The sequence below is a fragment of the Artibeus jamaicensis genome, unplaced genomic scaffold, assembly GCF_021234435.1.
Source record: "Artibeus jamaicensis isolate MK-2021 breed Jamaican fruit bat unplaced genomic scaffold, CSHL_Jam_final contig_851, whole genome shotgun sequence".
In the NCBI taxonomy this organism is placed as follows: Eukaryota; Metazoa; Chordata; class Mammalia; order Chiroptera; family Phyllostomidae; genus Artibeus; species Artibeus jamaicensis.
This window is the reverse complement of record NW_026521986.1, coordinates 2,236,900-2,256,564: the sequence shown is the minus strand read 5'-3', so window position 1 is coordinate 2,256,564 and position 19,665 is coordinate 2,236,900. Positions and strand designations below refer to the sequence as shown.

Genomic DNA, 19,665 nt, shown 5'->3' with positions numbered 1-19,665 from the left:
TGTGAACCAGAAACATGATGCAGAGAAAGCTCCAAAGACAGACAATTTGTTCATGATTTCACAAGTCGTTATCTATAATTGTGCTGTTTCTCAAATAACACTAACATCTCTTCCCCTTCTAAGAGTGTGTCAGAGATGCTCGCAGATTAAACCTTCTTGAGATGGATCAATTACAAAAGAAAATTACAAGGATGAATAACGAAATAGAGTTCCTGAAGGAGAGAACACTTGATCTGAAAGACATGAATAAAGCTCTGGGGCAAGTACTTACTACTTTTTTACTCAGCACCTGAGGGAGTTGGGGCCTGGGGCAGGAGTGGGAAAATTCTGCTGAAGGGTTTGTCTTCTGACCCAAACTGGTGCCGGGCAAGAGAAGAGGTGGGAGTCACATGGAGAAGGGGACCCAGGCTGCTGAGGGGCAAAGCAGAAAATCTTCAACCACTGCAGTCAGGAGACTTGTACAATTTCAGAGGCTATCCATCCTCACAGCAGTGACGATGGTGTGCAAATCATACACTGCCATGCACACCACCTCCCCACGCAGGGGGACACAGTGGCTTTAGCATGCATTTTAGTAAAATTGAATTTACGAACCTCACCCACCAAAGGAAGAAATCTTGCTGGGTGCAAATGCAGCATCAAGCCAGATATAGTATAGGTAGTTTAGTTCCTCAAAGGTGTTCAGTCATAATCTGCTGGAGGGCTGAGGGTGGGACTGGTTCCCAGGAGAGGGATCTGGATTTTCCCTGTAATTAAGTGAGACAATGAGTGTAACTGCCCACAGCTCAGGATCTGACACCTGGTAGTTTCTTCCTGTTATTCCTAGCTGCCTTGCCAGCACTTCACCCCGGGGACCTCGTTTTCTGCATCTGTTAAATGGGGAATGCAAGTCTTGATTTATCCAGCTCATGAAGGAAGAGATATATTTCGAAAGAAAAAGCAAAAATAAACTGAAGAAAACTCAGTACGGTGAGCACATTTGCAAAGCTAATGTGCAAATATCAGAATGTCAGTTTGTCAAAGTGAGAAATGTTCAAGGAACCCTCATCATAGGGGGAAAATCTCAGGAAGCTGAAATACTCAGAGGATTGCTTGGCCCACGAGATTTCAAACCATGAGGAGTGAGGTGGACACCTCAAGGCCCAGGGACGCCTTTCCTGAAGTTGGCCCTCAGATCACCTGTTCTGGGAGATGTTCCATGAAGAAGAAAGTTCATCATCACCTAAGCTTGAGAAACACTCATTCTCTAACCCCTGTTGGTGATTCCCAATGCGGATGCCTGTGTGGTGCATACTAGCCATGATTGCCAGAGGCGGCTGAATAAGCTGAACTGTCCATTTCCAAGCTGGGATCCTCAGAGCAGCTGGCCAGCACCCACACACCCCTAAAGACCAGCGAGTCTCCCACCTCATTGTGTATCAGAATCACCCGGAGGGCTTGTGAAAACAAATTATTGGGGACACCCACTCCCTGAATTTCTGATTCAGGAGGTCTTGGAGGTGAGGGTGAGAACTTGGATGTCTAACAAGTTCCCAGGTACTGCTGCTGCTAGGAGGTCCTGGCCACATTTTGAGAATCGCTGCTCTAGAGAAATCTTTGTGGAAAAGCAAACGGCAAACATGGTGGGGGGGGGGGTGCTTGGCGAGCCAGCATCATCAGGCTACAATCGCTTTTTGTGCCCATTTTTAGAAGAAAGGTGTCACTCAAGGTACCCTCACTCTCTGCCAGGCGGTCCTCCCCTGGACAGTCCTTGGGGAGAGCCATGGGGAAAAGCGGGACAACTGTCACTGAACAACAACAATTTTTTTAAAAAATGAGGTATTTTAAAAAGAGAGACTTGAGGAATACTGATTTTTAGCAATGTATGTATTTTATTTGGATCCCGGTTAAAAAATATTCTAAATACATACAGAAATATTTTTTAAAAACATGCATTATGTTGCTATTAAAAAATGTGAACTGGTTTAAACAGAAATTTAAAAAAATAAAAATTTAAAAAATGTGACCTGGAAGCCTGAAAACAGAAACAAAACTGAATCCCTGCAAGCTCTTTGCTGTGCTTCCCTCTACGCCGGGTCAGGGTTTTTGATCTGACTTGTTTCGCTCTGCCTTCCTGAGGTGTACGCACTGTGAGAAGGCTTCCTCTGCTGGAGCACCAAGCACCCCTGACCTGACTCCCTCCAGCCTAGGCTTCTGTGTATTGCATTTCTCCCCTCCAAGAACTAACCAGGCCCGGCCCTGCTTAGCTTCCGAGATCAGACGAGATGGGGCGTGTTCAGGGTGGTATGGCTGTAGACTGTGTATTGCATTTCTGTTGTGGAGTTGACGTCTGGAGATTGAACTTACTGATACTCTGTTTCCTTTGGCCCAAACCTTTACACACGGCCATCTGAACTGTAAAATGTTTTAACCCTGCAGACTAGAAAAAGGAAAAAGGTCTTTAAATTTCAGGAGCTTTTACAAAAAAAAGGAAAACAAATAAATGGCGCAAATTGTCCCTCTTCCAGTTTGTTATTGTTAGCCCTGGGACAGATGTTTCTAGCAGCTTTAAGGTCTTCCTCTAGTGAATGTGACCAACTGGTATGTGAAGTTAGTGTCTCCTTTTGAACTCAGATTTGGCTGCCGTTGGGAGAAGATAGAGTTCAAATTAGGTTCCAAGCGTCCTCTTAACAGTGAAGATGAACCCTCTCCTCGCCTGACTCCTGTCTATCAGAGGAAGGCTAGCTTCCTCCTGGGCCTCCCTGCAGGGCCGTGGCATCAGAAGGTGGCTGGAGGGATGGTGGGACATCTACCTCTCTTTCACTTCTCTCCGGATGGTAAGATAGATATGGCAATGCTACACAGCTAACCATTTGGCAAGATTTCATTTACTTGTTCAAAGCTGTTGTTGAACCCTTGTGTGCTTTAAACCAAAATAGCCCATAGGTCCTACCTGCTGTGTGGGGATGGGTGGGTGGGCAGGACCACATGGTAAACAATTACAAGGTTGACACTGTGTTTCCATCTGTCTCAGCCAAAGTTAGACAAGTGCAAATACACTGTCAAATCAGCATCCCTTACCATTTCCCTCTTTATGGTGGTTAATCTCACTAAACAGACTTTAAATCCCTTTCCTAAAAGCCATACTTTTCAGGTCATGATTGATTTTTTTTTTCTCCTAGTAAAAAGCAGGAGGAGCTGGCAAAGCAGCACGAAAAGTTTGTCCTGTCACTGAACAACATGATGGGGAAAAAAGCCGCTGCTATTATTTACATCAATGAGACTTATACCAAAATAAACATGGAGAAAGAAGAAATAAAATTGCAAAGAAAATACATTCAAGAGATAGAGGAGCAAACTGAAAAAGAAAGAGCAGAGTATTTAAAAAGAAAATCAAAGTTGAATGAAAAAGTAAGTGGCATGATTTTTTTGTAATATATAATTATACAGAATCTTGAGCACAAAATGGAAAATGATTTCTTTGTCCTCGAGGCCAGCCAGCACTCCCGTGGTATCTTCTGTGAAGACTGGGATGGGAGCAGAGACAGGACACTGGGGCCCCTTGGGGAAGACATTGACTTGTACAGCAGCAGCATCTCAGCTGATGAGAAAGAGTGAGTGACAGGATTTGCATCACTGGCGTGGCCTCCAGCTCATATGCAACCCGATAGGGACCAGGGATTTACCTCCATGTTGTCTGGTGCCTGCAGCAGTTCTGAGGCCCAGTCGCTATGGACAGGACCAGGGAGTTCAGCCCGGCCCCAGCCTGCGGCTCCTGCTGAATGAATCTGAGAGGAGGGGCCTGCGGGGAGGGGGGCGGGGCTGGGCAGAGCCAAAGGCCCTAAGAGAAAAGAGAATTTTGAAACAGGAATTTTGTGAGGGGGTATGTGAGGTATAATTTCAGCTTCTTCTATCTGCTAGGCCATGTTAACTAAAATTCACCATTAGAATGGTTAACTGTTGGTGGTCCTTTGCTCTGCTTCGACTGCACCAGGAGAGGCGGGACTCTCTCCACCGGGCAGCCCCGGGATCGGTCTCCTTCTCCCCGTGGCGTAGGGGCCAGTTTATGGTGAGAATTACTGGCGAGCTCCTGGTGCTGCCCTCTCCATGACTGGAGTTGCCCTAACCTGCAGTCATAAAGGCAGGAAATTGTATTCAAGCTCACAGTGCTGCTATATTTAATAAAAAAGAATAGAAAGAAAAAAGTTAAGTTGCTTTTGTTGAGTCTTTACTAAAAATTTAGAGGACTATAACTAGCCATGACCAACATTTGGTTCTTACTTTGATTCCAGTCAGGTCTAAGCTTCTTTGTCCTTTAAAGCACCTATTAGTGTAAAACTAATCCTAATTAGTTTGATGAGTTTAGAGTTTTAAATGCAGTATATCTTGTATGTAGATAGCTCAGCCTTCATCATCTCTGGAACGGGCTCTTTGTGAAGGTATTAGCAAGGCATCCCTCAGGCCAACTGCAGGCACTAAATTGAATTTGTAATTGCCCAGCTCCCTGGACCTTAGTGGAGTTGCAGCTGGCTGTTCGCCTGGACTGCAGTGCAGGAATCAGCAGAAGTCCTGTGGAGAGCAGCACCTATAAAATGGCACTGGTCCAATCAAGATGGCATAAAGTATATGAAACAAAACGGAGTCACTCATGTCAACCAAGATGGCTGCCAGTCAGGCATGATGCTTTGTTTCAAGAGAGAGATTACATAAGTCATGCCTGATGCATCTGGCAAGGACACACCCAAGATATCTGCCCAGGTGTGATCAGACCAGCTACTTCTGTAGAGTGGGACCACCCATAGATAGGCTCCTAGGCAAATTCCCCACTTGGCAGCAGGCGTGCCAAAGTACTTATCAAGAGACCCAGAAGGGTGGGATACACCACGCTCAAGGTATAACTGACGCAGGCGCTAGACCACTGCTGAGACAGCCAAGCTCCACACTTCAGAGTGCTGCTCCATGCCTCACTCACCTCCCTTGGCATCGGCCGCTGGACGCTCTGCCCTGCTGGACTGAGGACTTGTTCCACTCTGCTTCCCACCTGGCTGTGGTGATCCTTCCTGGCAGGACACTGATGACTCCCTGGCCCACCGTGATGTCTCCCGGACCTGCAGACTGAGACTCTGGGACTCGGGTTCATTATTTCCCACCGATTGCTATGTATGTGTATGTGTTTTATTTCTCTTAGACTGTTAGAGTATAAGTAGGATATTGATGTTTGTTGATGTTCTACTTTGAGTGACCCTGCATTCAATAAAAGCTGAGTGAATAAAATAGTTACCGGCCTGGCTCACGGTGGGCGCTCTCTAATATTACTTCGCTGAATAAGCAAGTGTCTAACTGTGAACAAAAAACTGGGGACTTTTTGGTTCACAGGCCGGTGCTCAATCCACTGAGCACACCAGCCAGGGCTTTCGGCAAAACTTATTAATCACCAAGTTTCCTTCAACTGTGCCCCAGTGTGGATACAATTGATAATGATCCCATTTATTCAGAGTAGCTACTTCCAGTGACTTGGCTGGTGGCATTGATGGAAAGTCACCCAACCATATGTTTTCATGACTTTTTACTGCAGAGTTGAGTACATTTCCTCAGGCCTTACTAACCTCTTAGTTACCTTTTCATTTCGCCAGACAAATTCGTTGATGTGTCTGATTATGATAAGAGGGTGACATACTTAATATTTTGACAAGGGATCACAATATGTTTGAAAGATGGTACGAAGTTGTCTGGGACTGTAAGCTGCCCTGTCTTCAGTGAGTCTGTTTTCTCTGTCTTTAGTCTGTTTTGTTTCCCATTAAATACTGTGAAGCTGGGTCTCCAGACACCGTTCTACCCTCTTTCCTCTGACTCTCCTGAGCTCCTAGCATACTGCAAATCTGGCAATGATTGCTATGCTGTGTTACTTGTAAATTGCTACCATGGCAATTGCTTTTGTAGTTTGCTGTTAAGAGTCGTTGTTTTAGTGCTCTTACAAATTTACCATTTCAATATTTTATAATGGCAGTTTGGTCCTTGTGGTTCACTCTCTTTCCTATGATGCTATAAAACAGGCAAACCCTTTTTTTATTGTTGGTATACTGAGATTGACTGTGGTATGCTTAGGTTGAATATGAATTAGGTTGACAAAATAAAAAAAAAAAAGATTTTCTAAACTTTGTTGCCCTCATAAGCTTTTTGATGGGCTTATGTTTATCACTGCAGGTTTTTGAACAAGAAAACATCTGTGAACTCAAGAGACAGAATGCTTATCAAAAGAAGAAAGAACTGGATAAATTAAGGCTTAAAGAGGCAAATATGAAACAAAAAGTGAATACCACCACAGTGGTAAGAAAGAATAAACCTTGTTTTTCAAGCCCAACCCCAGGCACCTCAGTATACACTACCCTTAATGTAACTGGTAAAGGTGTTTTAAAAAAGGAATTGATTTTAGTTTACCTCTATGTCATTCGGGAAGAATATTTTTGTCATTTTCTGATAAAGTGTTATAGTGCAATTATGTTTTCTTCAGGAATATGGTGGGAAGAATGAAGTTCGGCATGCTTTAAGAACAAACTACATTTGATGGGCCAAAATACTGTAAAAATTATTTTTCAAAAATGCGCACAGAACCATCCAAATGCATACTGAACCATATATAACATCTCTGTGATATTGTTTTATTTTACATAACAAAATAAATAACCGTGGATGGATTCATTAGTTCTGAATGTGTGATGATAACAAAGAATGTAGTCTCTCAATTTATATTGGCAGTGGGAACATGCATATGGAAAGGGGACCATTTGTTTAAGTTAGAAAATACTCCGGAACTCTGTAGTTCTACTTTTTAAAATATTAGTAACATTGAGTGAAAGCCCGTACTATGTTGAATATTTTGTGAGGATCGTCCTCATTTTAAAGATAGGAAGATTGAAGCTTATGGAAGTGACTATAGTTGAAAAGATTAATATTAATACCACCTTCATGTTATTAAAACAGAAATGCCTGTTAGTCTTCTATCACCGTTAGTTGAATTAATGAGTCCTTCTTTCTTCTCTCTGTATTAATGAATATGTGTAACTCTATGCATGGGGCAATAGTCATAGTGACTTCACACATCTTATCAAAATGTTCAGTTAATCCCATTACACTTTGTATAGGGTGGTTCTGATCATTGTAGTTATAACATGCTGGTTATGATAGCCGATTATAAAACACTAGTAAAATACAAATTTTCCTTAAAATATGTGCATTTAAAAATATCATCATCCGTTTTTTGAATATCAATGTGGTAAGGAATCTCGAGTCAGGCTCTAGGGAGAACGAGCATAGGGCCGGGACAGAACAGATTTTATCTGCATGCCCACATTTGTATCTCCAGTTTGGGCCCCATAAATTACAAGCCATGTGCCCTCCCAATTCCAGCTTGTGAAAATGAAGTACACATGCCTTCATCTGAATCCCAAAGATCTCTGAGGCCAGATTAGACAAGGCTTAAACTTCTCATTTTTCCTCTCCCCCAGTGTAGCCTGTCCACGCCCTGCCCCAGCTTCCTGGTGGAGAATGGTACTTCACCTGACAGTCACAAACATGGGCTCAACCAGCCTAGAGTTTTCTCACCTCTAAAATGCAGTAATACCATTGCCTATTGCGAATGGCTCTTGTGGAGATCAGTGAGGTCATGCCCGTATGGCTTTAGCTGAGTGCTGTGTATTTGGTAAAGTTTGTTCCCGTTCCTGCCCAAGATTAGAAAAGAACGTTTTGGCTGGGGACTGAGACAATAGGGAATGTCAGATTAACCTTCTTTCAGTACCTTTAGTTTAGAAAACTCTGCAGACGGGTCAAGCTGACGTCGTGATAGCAGAAAATAGTGACAGTGTGGGACTTTCCAGGTGGCCTACGTGTCCACAGCAGGAAGGACTGGGGGTTAAAGGTCACTGATGTCAGGCCTGGTGGCCTTCAGCATTTACTCACTCATCCTGATGATTGGTCAGAGTCCTTCAGACATTCTGCTGACCTTTGGTGGCAGTTCTAGGACTTCAGACCCCTGTTACTCTGGAACGAGTTATGGCCCAGAATTTCAGTCACCTGGGTGCTTTAGAGAAAAAAAAACAGTTTGGGGGAGCTGTCACTCACCTGTGCCACTTGGCATGATGGAGAGCCCCTTTATACTGCCCGCAGGTGTTTCTGTGACCCACACTGATATGCAGGGTTAGAGTGCATATCTGTCCAGGGGACTCTGTGCCGGAAAGCCAAGGGACTGGGTCAGCTACGCGCTCCCTCACAAGCCAAGACCCAAGGCTGATATGTTTGCCTCCCTTTTCTTTGTTTGGAAACTGCATTGTAAAAATATATATTTCACTATGAATATTTCATCCATATTTCCTTTTTAACATCATGCTAACATTTTTTCACAGTATCCAATTGTTTCATTTTCAAACTTTTGATTAAATATTAATAAAGAAACTTTTTTTCAGCATGAACATAGCTATCAATTAATGTGAAGACTCCATTTTTTTCACTTATTTGTAATACTCGTTCTACTATCCTGGAAGAACACTTTGAAGACATATATGAAAATATAGACTTGTTTATCTTTATAAAAGATAATCAAAATGAATTCATGTCTTGAAAGTTGTTTTTATAGTTTTCACATCTTCACTGCTATATTTGGTTGCTCCCCCTCCCAAATTTTGTTGTTTTTTCTGATGATTTCAGAGTTATTTCTGTCCAAGTTTATACTTTGAAGAAACAAGTATACGAATTGGTTGCTTTTATTTTAACTAAAGGACCCCCCAAAGTAGAAGTTGAATGAGTGATACCTGAATATTTAGACAATTGAAATGCTGTCATGAATCATTTGACAATGATTAAATGCCATTAAATTTTTTTTAATTTCAATAGGTTCTTAGTGATCACAATGTAGAGATAGAACAAGTACAAGAAGCAATAAGACATTGGGAACAAAAGATTGAAGAAATGAAGAAAGCCTGTGGTGTCCTGGAGGATAAAATGTAAGTATGATACTTTATTTTTACTGAAGCATTTCTAGGTATTATGTTCCTTTCCTTAAAAATGTTTAATTAGATGAAAATTAGAATATTTTAGTTTACTAAAATTTGTGTAATGTCAGCTTTACAGAAGCACCTCTTTATTTTGAAATTAATCGTATGTGCAGATGATCAAGAGAAAATATTGGGGATGATGCTGTCACCTTAGGAAAGGAAGGGACTCTGTAGACTGTGTCATCTCCACTTCAGTTCCTGACTCCCTGTGAGCAAATACACCCCTGGAAGGCATTGGGGAGGCCTGCCACAAGGCTACAAAGTCACCTACCCCTACCATGACAGTGGTTTTTCTTAGACGAGGGAGACTTGCAGAACATACTGATTTAATACGGGGAAGCCTCAGGGCAAAACCTGTTACCCATGGGGCCTGAACCAGAAACTTCAGAAAATTTTCCATTCTGCCCCAAGGCCCACAGTCTCTCTTCCTTCTGCAAAGTGTTTCATCCTTATCTCTTTATTTACGTGCTGTGTTCTCTTCCTGGTGAGCCCATGGTTGAGCATGGACATTCTAGACCCATCTATCTTTAGAGATTGGCCAACAGACTCTTCTGGGAGAATTCCCACATTTCTCATCAAAACCTGTGTGGCTCAACTCTGGGCAGAAAGGTGGGGTTTTGTGATACAACATGGCTCCTGGGCCTAACTCAGGCTTCTCTGGCAGTTTAAAAGACAAATTGTGAACTGAGTAGATTCCACAGAAGACACGTAACTTCACACATGGAATCCTGTTATGATATGGTTCATTTCTACATATATAGGTTTGAATGCACTGTGATTAAAATTATGTCTTCTAAAACAGCATTTGCACAGTACAGTAATCATCAGCATTGGTTCACAAAATGGGCTGTAACCTTTGCACTCAGTGCCAGATTGATAATAAGGAAACTCAAGCATTACTCTGATTCCAACTCAGAATAAGAAATCTTTTCCTTTGAAAGTGAGTCAATAGTTTTTAGTTCATCCGTGTTTTAAAGAAAAACTAGGCAAAAAATCATAGTAAAATATATAAGTTAGCTCACATTATTTCTAGGAGTTATGATGAAAAATCTTGCTACACTGAGGAAGTTTTATTTATAAGCATTCTTCATGTTAGCTAACTGTTTTAAGTACATGTTCAAGAAGAAAATGAGGCTCCTTAGATGTTCCACAAATAGTGGCTCATCTTTTTGGACAACCCTAACTTTTCAAGAGTTTTCATTCAATTGGAATCTCACTGAAGAAAAGTGTTTTTGATTAATTTGGTGATTGAAGGTATAGGTTAACCCCTTTTGACTAATAAAACTTTACTTTTTCCTCTTTTTTTACTTGGCAGATTTCTTAAAATTCTCTTCATCATTTTTATTTTGGCACTGAGTTCATTTTCTCTATCAGTGAAGGTGAGGAGAGGTAGCCTAGTTCTTGCTTGGTGGATTTGAAAAGCCAGTTTGTTTTATAAGATTCTTTAAGAATAAATAAATTACACAAGAAACTAGAATAATTTGCACAACTCCTATCATCTAGAAGCCTTAATGTTCACCCCATGAAATCTTTAATTTACAAGTTTGATACCTATTTGGAGGTCAAAATATTGTGGAAAAACAAACATCACACAACCATGAGTTTAAATTCTATATCACAGGTGGCAAACACAAGGCCCATGGGCTGAATCCGGCCCTCCACCTTGTTTTATCCAGCCTGGCGCCACCTAGTCTTCCCTGGTGGCAATGCTGAGCTCCCCGCCCCTAGTTAAAAAGTAGTCACATTTATACAGTCCTAAAATTACATCTGACCCTTTGAAAGCAACCATGAGGCTGATGTGGCCCCCGGTGAAAATGAGTTTGACACCCCCACATATGTAAACAGTTAAGAGTATCTCAGTGCCCCACAAGCCGAGGGGAGGTATTGATAGTTTAATCCTTGTTGTTTTGTTCTTGTTATTAATCATGATGTGTTTGCAGAATAAAGGTGGATCAGTGCCTACCTTTCTAAATTGCTATGATCTTTCTTTGCCATTTGCTGGTTTTTAATGTACAAGAAGTAAGGAGTTGGAAGCTAAATGTTGTATATGAATGACATCCAATATGTGAGTCAGAGTAAATAATGCCATCACTGTGCAGGAGACTATGAAAATTATAGATGCTTTTTAAAAGGGCTGAAATGGCTTCAAAACTTTCAAGGTTACCAGTGACTTCTGTCTTGCCAAACTTCAGTGGTCCAGTCTAGTCCTTAAAATTTCTGAATTCTTAACAGAATGTGACGTAGATAATCACTTTTACCTTCTGGAAATCCTTTCTTCCCTTGGTTTGCCAAACCTCACATTCTGTTACTTTACTCACTGCACTGATCCTTCTCAGGACACTTTACTCCATCCAACTCATTCTGACTCTAAAATTTTGGAGTTCCCAGCTCTTTTCACTATTCTCCGTACATGATTTTATTAAGTTGTATGGCTTTAAATTCCTTCCATATCCCAGTAACTCCCAAACTGATATACCCAGCCCTGACCTCTAAATGCATATACTCTATAGCTTATTATACCTCTTCATTTGGAGGCTATCTATGAGATATCTCAGCTATATCACATCCTAAACAGAATTCTTAATTCCCCACCTCCTTGAAACAGCTCTTCCTTCAGTCTTCCATGCCACCATTTCACCAATCAATACAACCCAAAACACAGACATTGTCTACCTTTCCTGTTTTCTCCACTACCTAACCCTTACACTAGCCAAATCCAAAGGCACGTCCTGTTGCCTTCATCTCAAAATATATCCTGAATCTAACAATTTCTCACCACCTCCACCATTATGAGAATCTCTTCTGGATTACTTCCATAGCCGTCCACATCCTTTGTCTTCCTATACTGTTGTCTTACTCCACAGAGAAGCCAGAGTCATCTTTACAAGATGTAAATCTGTTCATGTCACTCCTCTGCTGGAAAAATCCTTCCCTGGTTTCCTCTGGAATAAAATCGGAACTTCTGCCTTGTCCCCAAGACCTTGTATGATCTAGTCTCTGTTTACCTCACCCTGCCTTCTCATGTCCCATTCTGTAAAATACACCAAGCTTGTTTCTGCTTCAGGAGGCTATCAGCTGCTGCTTCTTCTACATGAAAAGCTGTTCATTTGGATCTTTACATATCTGGCTCCTTCTCATTGTTCAGGTCTTTCACGAGTCATTCTGAGAGTTTTTTTCCTGTCTAAAGTAGCAACCCTGCTCTCAGGCTTTCTCAAATGTCCTTTACCCGACTTTGTGTTCTTTCAGCACTTAACACTGTCTGAAATATGTTATTTGTTTATTTTGTGAAAATTTGCTTATGTTCTGACTATTCATTCCAGTAGAGTGCAGTTCTTATGAAAGTAAGTACTTTGCTTATGCGGCAGCTCATGTACCTATAACACAGGCAAAGTGCAGGTGTTTGATAATCACTTCTTAAATGATTGAATACAATAATAAATAATTAATCCATCAGTTCAAAAACTAACTTCTTTTGTCTAGTATAATGGCTATGTAAGTAAATATGTTATGTAGGGTGATGTGGCTTTGCTAAAAAACATGTTTTAATAGGAATTTGTTGACTTTCTTTGTTCAAGGACTTTTTTTAAGAAGAGCAAGGAAAAACTGAATGATGCATCTAATACTGAAAAAAATGAATTATTGCAGAGGATAAAGGAGGTAGGAAAACAGAAATGATGATTTTTAGATTATAATTAGATTTTATTTTTAGTCAATATTTTAAATAAACATGAGGAATGTGAAATTTTCCAAAAGTACATTTTCATGAACCAATAAGAATCATGATAATTAACAGTTACTGATTGAAAGATTTTATTCCATCCCCAAAAACTTTAATTGTATAAATGAGCAAAGATAGTTATGTAAAGATGAACCATTTTCTCAGTAGCTTTTCACATGGGTATGGTTATTTTATGTTAAGACTGTCCACGACTGTGTTTGCTTCAATAACACATGTACTAAAATTGGAACGATACAGAGAAGATTAGCATGTCCCCTGCACGAGGATGACATGCAAATTCGTGAAGAGTTCCATATTTTAACAGCTAAAGAAAACAGCAAAATGAAAAGGGAACCATATGGGAAAGTGTATTCGCCAATGATACTTCAGACAAGGGTTTGATTTCCAAAATATATAAGAACTTACATGACTCCAAACCAGGAAGACAAACAATCCAATTAAAAAATAGGCAAAGGACCTGAACAGACACTTCTCCAAGGAAGACATACAGAGGGCCCAAGAGACCCATGAAAGCATGCTCAGCATCACTAACCATCAGAGAGATGTAAATTAAAATCACAATGAGATACCACTTCACAATGGTCAGCGTGGCCATCATTAACAAATCACCAAATAACAAGTGCTGGCCAGGCTGTGGAGAAAAGGAATCCCTAGTGCACTGCTGGTGGGAATGCAGACTGGTACAGCCACTGTGGAAAACAGTACGGAATTTCTTCAGAAAACTAATAGAACTGCCTTTTGACCCAATGATTCCACTGCTGGGACTATCCCCTAAGAATCCTGAAATGCCAGTTCCAAAAAACCCATGCACCCCATGTTCATAACAGCATTATTTACAATAGCCAAGTGGGGGGGGCTCCCCCCAGGGGCCACCATGGATGAGAATAAGTCTACCAAGACATGATATGCTTGGGGAAGAAAGGTGGTCAGTCTCTTAAAGGAGAAGGGCCTAGAGCCTTTTGCTCAATGGGCTTTTATTAGGTTTATTTTGCACAAGAATACAGGTAAAGCTCATTAATCATTGTTGGGCAGTAAGGATCAAACAATAGATAACATAGAAAGAACTCTGAGGGCCTATTCTGAGTCAGGGTCTGTTAGCTAAAGGGCTGCAAAACTTTGGGAAACAAACTCATTTCCTGCTAGGACCCTCGTCATTTAATTGAGAGAATTCTTAGCAAAGCAGGTTTCACAGGATTTTATATATTCTTTCTCAAGCCTGATTGCCTGGGGAACCTGCCCTTTCCAGCACAGGGCTGCACCACCCTCTGTCATTGTTTCAGGCTTAAGTCAGGCAGGGGAAGTAAGGCAGCCAAGAAATTAGGAGACTTCTTGCAGACAGAATGAGGACTCAGGTTATGTCAAAGCTGAGGGGTGAGGGTCCATTACTCTCTTTTGCTGTAGCCCTGCAAACCCTTTCCTGGGCCCTCCCCATGATTGTGCCTGTCTTAGGTTGTTCCCCCGTTGGGGAATCTTACCCATAATTGGCCAACTGATCAAGCATTTGGGGCCAGATATGGGAAAAGGAGCAGTGCTCTTGCCAGGGAGATAAGCTTTGTCTCCTTAGTGGCTTATAGTCCGAAGGTCGCTCACTCAGCCTTAGCCTTGGGGGGGGGGGGGGGGTTACAGCTTCTGAAACCAGGCAGGGTGGTTCCCAACAGCCAAGTGCTAGAAACAGCCCAAGTCCATCAATAAGTGAATGGATCCAAAAACTGGGGAACCACACATTGATGTTTCTCTCCCTGTCTTTCTCCCTCCTTTCCTCTCTCTTTAAAAAAAAATAAATAAAATCTTGAAAAAATAAACAAAATGTGGTACATTTACACAATGGAATACTGCACAAAAGAAAGAAAGAAGGAACTCCTACCCTTCACAACAACATGGATGGAACTGGAGAGCATTATGATAAGTGAAATAAGCCAGGGGGTGAAAGACAAATACCACATGATCTCACCTATAAGAGGGATCTAATCAACAAAACAAACAAGCAAGCAACATAGAACCAGGGACATGGAAGTAAAAAACAAACTGAGAGTGACCAGAGGGGCAGGGGGAATGGGGATAATAGGGGAAAAAAGTGGAAGGGTCTAGTCAAAAAACATGTATAAAAAGACCCAAGGACAAAGACAATGGGGGTGGGAGGGAAAATTGAATGTGGTAGGTAGGCAGTGGGTAGGGCAGGAGAGAGTAATAGGAAAGAAATGGGGACAACTATAATTGAACAATAATAACAAATAAAATTTTTAAAGACTATCCATGACTAATGGACAGTTTTCAGGTGAATTAATTAGAAAAATTAGGAGCTTCTTACTGCTGTGTGGTACCCATGAAGTGTAGCAACTGTATTGCTCTTAATAATATTAGTAAAACATTTGAGTCAGATTTAGGCCCCAGGGGAATTCACTGGACATTTGAAACTTAGGTTAAAAGAAATATGATATTTTAAGTAATTAACCATGGATGTACACTAAGATTTCTCCACAAAATATCAATGAAGCATTTATTTTGATAGTTGAACAGAGGGAAAATACAAGCAAAGTTTAACAGAAGTGCCTTGATTAAATTTCATAGTTTAAAATATATTATTGAATGACAAATATAAAATAGAACATATAATATGACCCAATTTATTTTTATAGATACTCAAATATACATGCATACCAGTCCCAAACTACCTTAATCCACCTATTGGTTCTTTTGTGGTCATGGACCATGGCTTCTTAGCTTCCGATCCACCCTTCACCAAGGGGTGAAGCTCTTTGGGATCCCAGACTAACACGATGGGAGACTTACCAGACTCAACACCTGGGCGAGCTCCAAGTGTTGACCTCCATCCCCCTTGTCATGTAAGAGAACCCAAACTCACTTTTCAAGTGGTTTCTTCCATGTCTTTAAATGTCCTAAGGTAAAAGGATTTTTTCAGTGAAAAATGGATTAAAAATAGATTTATCACAGTGGAGTCTTGCTTTCTTGTAGAAATGGGTCTAATAATTCCTCAGTATCTTGTTAGTTCTTCAACACTTAAAAAAGTTTTCCTCCAGCCATTTTAGTGGTCCTCAGCCAGAAGGTTATTTTGAATTATTGAGCACACCATTGACACTCAATTTACCTTTTTCACTACATTTGATCAATTCAGTAGAAGCATCCAAACATGAAGGCTTTACTTCGCCTTCTTCAGAGCACTAATGAGTACTCTATTTTGGTCCTTGAATAGAAATATTTAACAAGAAGTAAGTATAATATCCATCCAGTCAAAGAGGTTATGAGTAAGAGCTTCTGTTGATGTTATACTTTACTTCCCCAGTGCAACTTACCTTCTAGAAAAAAATATATATATCCTATATATATAGATATATATAGGATATATATATATATATATTACCTATATATCATAAACTGAGTGATCTCAGTTTATTAATCCCGATTTTTATTTACATGTTAATTATTACTCTCTGGTTTTGCATCAGTATTAACTACTTTTCTACACTTTTGTTGTAATTTATGGAAGAGGTCCCAAAATGTATGATTGCATATTTGATGTAGAAATCTCTCGCTCACCCTCTGTGGCATAGTCATTCTGTGCTAAACGAAGTTCCTGCGCTCTAGAGAGTTGCCCATCTGACCCCGACTCCCCTCGAAGGGACTGTGAAGCAGGTCCTCTACCTTAACTACTTTGGTTTTTTTTCCCTAGATGGCTGAAAAAATACACGGAAGTCAATTAGAAAACAAAGATCTACAAGAGAAATTGGCTACTCTTTCCAGACAGTGTAAGATAGTCATACAGGAGGAGGATAAAGTTTTTCTGCAGAAAAAGAAAATCCACGATGAGTATGTTTCTATTCATGATCCACACATGAACCAACGTGCCATAGTTACGGGGAGCTTTCCTTGCTGTCAAAGTGGTCACTCTCCAAATAAGCTTATCCTCATTTTAAAAGCTATTGACAATGATATAACATTTGTTACCTAATAATAAATACACACTCCTAATCTTTCTCTATAATATTGAGTAATACTTCCCTCATATGGATCAAATTGAATTCGTAAACATCAAGTGCATGTTTTGAACTTATAAACCATGTTCCTGAAAGAATAATCATTCTTTCACCCTACAAGGCAATCTGGAGAAGCTGTGAGGTCTACACGCATCAGAAACTGGCTCTGCCCCTGTGTTCCCTGTGTCAGAGAAGGGTTCGGTCCTTGACGTAGTCCTCTGATGTAGAGCCTGGGGAATTCTTTGAGGAAACCCCTGTCTTTTACTACTCATTGGACTCCATTTAAGCACCATGGCCTGTCAATTCCACCTCCCCCAAATTTCTCAAATATGCCCTATCCTCCTCTCCAACTTCATTTTTTCACCTCTTTCAGCCTCTTTGGTTTGGCTTCCCCCTGAAAAGTTCTTCCCACTTTCTCCATCTGGTCTTTCTCCCTTTCACCAGAGTGAAACATCCCTCTAAAGCCATGCCTTTTCTTGAGTTCCCACATTGTAATCAACTGGGTCCAAATCCCTTTGTCCTACTGAACTTTGAACAGATCAGGGCAGTGGCTCTGTCTCTCTCAGCACAATATCCCCAAGACCTTGTGCACTGCTCAGCAGGTTGTGGGCATTCACAATTATCATCTTAATGAATTCTACAGAATGACACCTGGCAAGCATCAACTATGTAAGTAATAACCCATCTCTGCACTTGAAGTTAAATCTCACAGAAGTGTAACTACTGTGTCTAGGCCCACTTATTGGAAAGCTGAGTTTATAAGTGTTGCTGTTGCCCTGAAGCTAGAGAGAGTTGTGGCAATCTTTTTATCTCATGCAATAGAACAGCTTACTGAGACTAAAACTTAATATTCTTCAGGCAAAAACTTTCCTCAGATGAATACTAAGTTAGTACTCAGATGAATCCTAAGTTTGAAATATAAAATGAACTGATGACAAATCATTGTAACACTGAGACATCTGCCACCTTTATTGGGTTTTGTCCCTTTCACCTTGGCCTGCCATGACAAGGTGGTATCAAGTGGGTGGTTTAGACAGCAGAAACTGATTTCTCACTGCTCTGGAGACTGGATAGCCCAGGTCGGGATGCCAGCATAGGCAGATTCTGGCCCTGGCTCTCAACCTGACTCGCAGATCAGCCACTTGCTCATTGTGTCCTCGCACGCAGAGAGACAGCAAGCACACTGTTGTTTCTTCTTTAATTCAAATACTAAAATATGTAACTTAGAGAGTAAAAGTTACCTACTCTCTCCACAGAGAAAATTACTCTTAACAGTATGCTATACAAGCTTTCTAATATATATACTCATATTTATGTAAGTATATACTGTATATGTGTGTATATACTATATATATATGTGTGTGTGTGTACACTGTATATGTATGTGTGTGTATATATGTATGTATGTATTTATTTACCCAAAACTTGGATTGTACTCTTTTGTAATTGGACTCTTCTTATGGGGACACTCATCTCTTCATGAGGGGCCCACCCTCATGACCTTATCTAACCCTAACCCCCCTAAAGGCCCCCTCTTCACATACCATCACATTGGTCATTGGGGCTTCACCATGTGCATCTGTGGAGGACACAGATCTGTCCACGGTGGTTTTGAAGATAAGACACTTAGATAAAGTACTTTCTGTTATGGGCATGTTCCTCTCAATGTCTGGAAGTGTGAACAAAACCATAAGCTTCCTATCATTCTTTCCTCAGCTTAGAGACCAAACGAGATAACCACATTTATAAAATGCTTTCATCTCATTTAACTGTATTTCCAGGGAGATTATAACCCCCATTTTATGGATGGGGAAACAGAGGCTCATTAATAAGTAAAGTTTCTTTTCAAAGTCACACTCCTGGGAAGAGGTAGAGCCAGCATTCAAAATGGGTCTGATTGACTCCTTTGCCTTTCACAAAAGAACGTGACAAAGTTGATCCGTGCAGCAGGAGAGAGACACCCACTCAGCGGGATCAGGTCCCACAGGGCATTCCTCATGGCTTTGTGGGTGCTGTTGTGATTGACGTGGGGGTTTGCATAGGTTCAGCCCCAACACGCAGAAAGACTTTGTTTCCATTTTTCCTGATTCATTGGGTAAATAGTTCACGAACTAAATCTTCCAAACTACTTTTGAGATTTTTACTGGTGATGGTTTGTTTTCTCACGCTGAGGAGTTAAAAACGATCATTTAAACCTTTGGCATGTGACAGCTCTGTCTCCTGTCATGGCAGGAATCACAAACAGCTGGCGTTTATCACTCAGAAAGAGAACTTCCTGTCGCAAAGGAAAGTAGACATCAAAAATATGGAAGAAGGACTCCACACGCTTGCTGAGCTTCTCCGGTATGTTTGTTGTTTGAAATTTTTAATCTGTCTTCTCTTCATTTATTTTAAATAAATAGTAGCAACAAATCTGTGTCAAATTCTAATCTACTAAGAAAAGAAGGTTTATAATAAGTTCTATTTGTTCTACGGTCCTGAAAAGTCACTATCAGAGAGTCTCTCATCAAAAGGATGGGCAGGTCTGAGTTCTTCACAAGGTGCTGGGCATGAGGCTGGCGGGCGAGGGGACCAGTGGCAGGAATGTGCCCAGACATCGCGACAACACCGACCCCCGTCACGTCCATTTCTACCATCTAAGTCACTTTGATTTCACAAGTAATGACGATATCTGATTTTAATTCAAATACTAAAATATGTAACTTAGAGAGTGAAGGTTACCTACTCTCTCCACAGAGAAAATTACTGTTAACAGTACTCTATACAAGCTTTCTAATATATATACTCATATTTATGTATGTGTATACTGTATATATGTGTGTATATACGATATGTATGTGTATATATACTATATATGTGTGTGTGTGTGTGTGTGCTGGATATATGTGTGTGTATATATATGTATGTA

The 19,665-nt window shown here is 40.8% G+C and overlaps 1 protein-coding gene and 1 non-coding gene across 2 annotated transcripts in view; both read left to right on the top strand.

Annotated features, from left to right (window-relative positions):
* Nucleotides 1–19,665, top strand: part of CCDC175 (coiled-coil domain containing 175) — a 54,354-nt gene that overhangs the window by 7,956 nt on the left and 26,733 nt on the right. Inside the window, exons 4-10 of the mRNA XM_053673357.1 lie at nt 124–259; nt 3,162–3,390; nt 6,184–6,306; nt 8,866–8,975; nt 12,602–12,683; nt 16,454–16,590; nt 18,990–19,100. Coding sequence (XP_053529332.1) covers nt 124–259; nt 3,162–3,390; nt 6,184–6,306; nt 8,866–8,975; nt 12,602–12,683; nt 16,454–16,590; nt 18,990–19,100 — 928 coding nt within the window. The remainder of the gene's footprint in view (nt 1–123; nt 260–3,161; nt 3,391–6,183; nt 6,307–8,865; nt 8,976–12,601; nt 12,684–16,453; nt 16,591–18,989; nt 19,101–19,665) is intronic.
* Nucleotides 12,959–13,065, top strand: LOC119045286 (U6 spliceosomal RNA). The gene has a single exon (XR_005081764.2). It is a non-coding gene; the product is annotated as a U6 spliceosomal RNA (small nuclear RNA).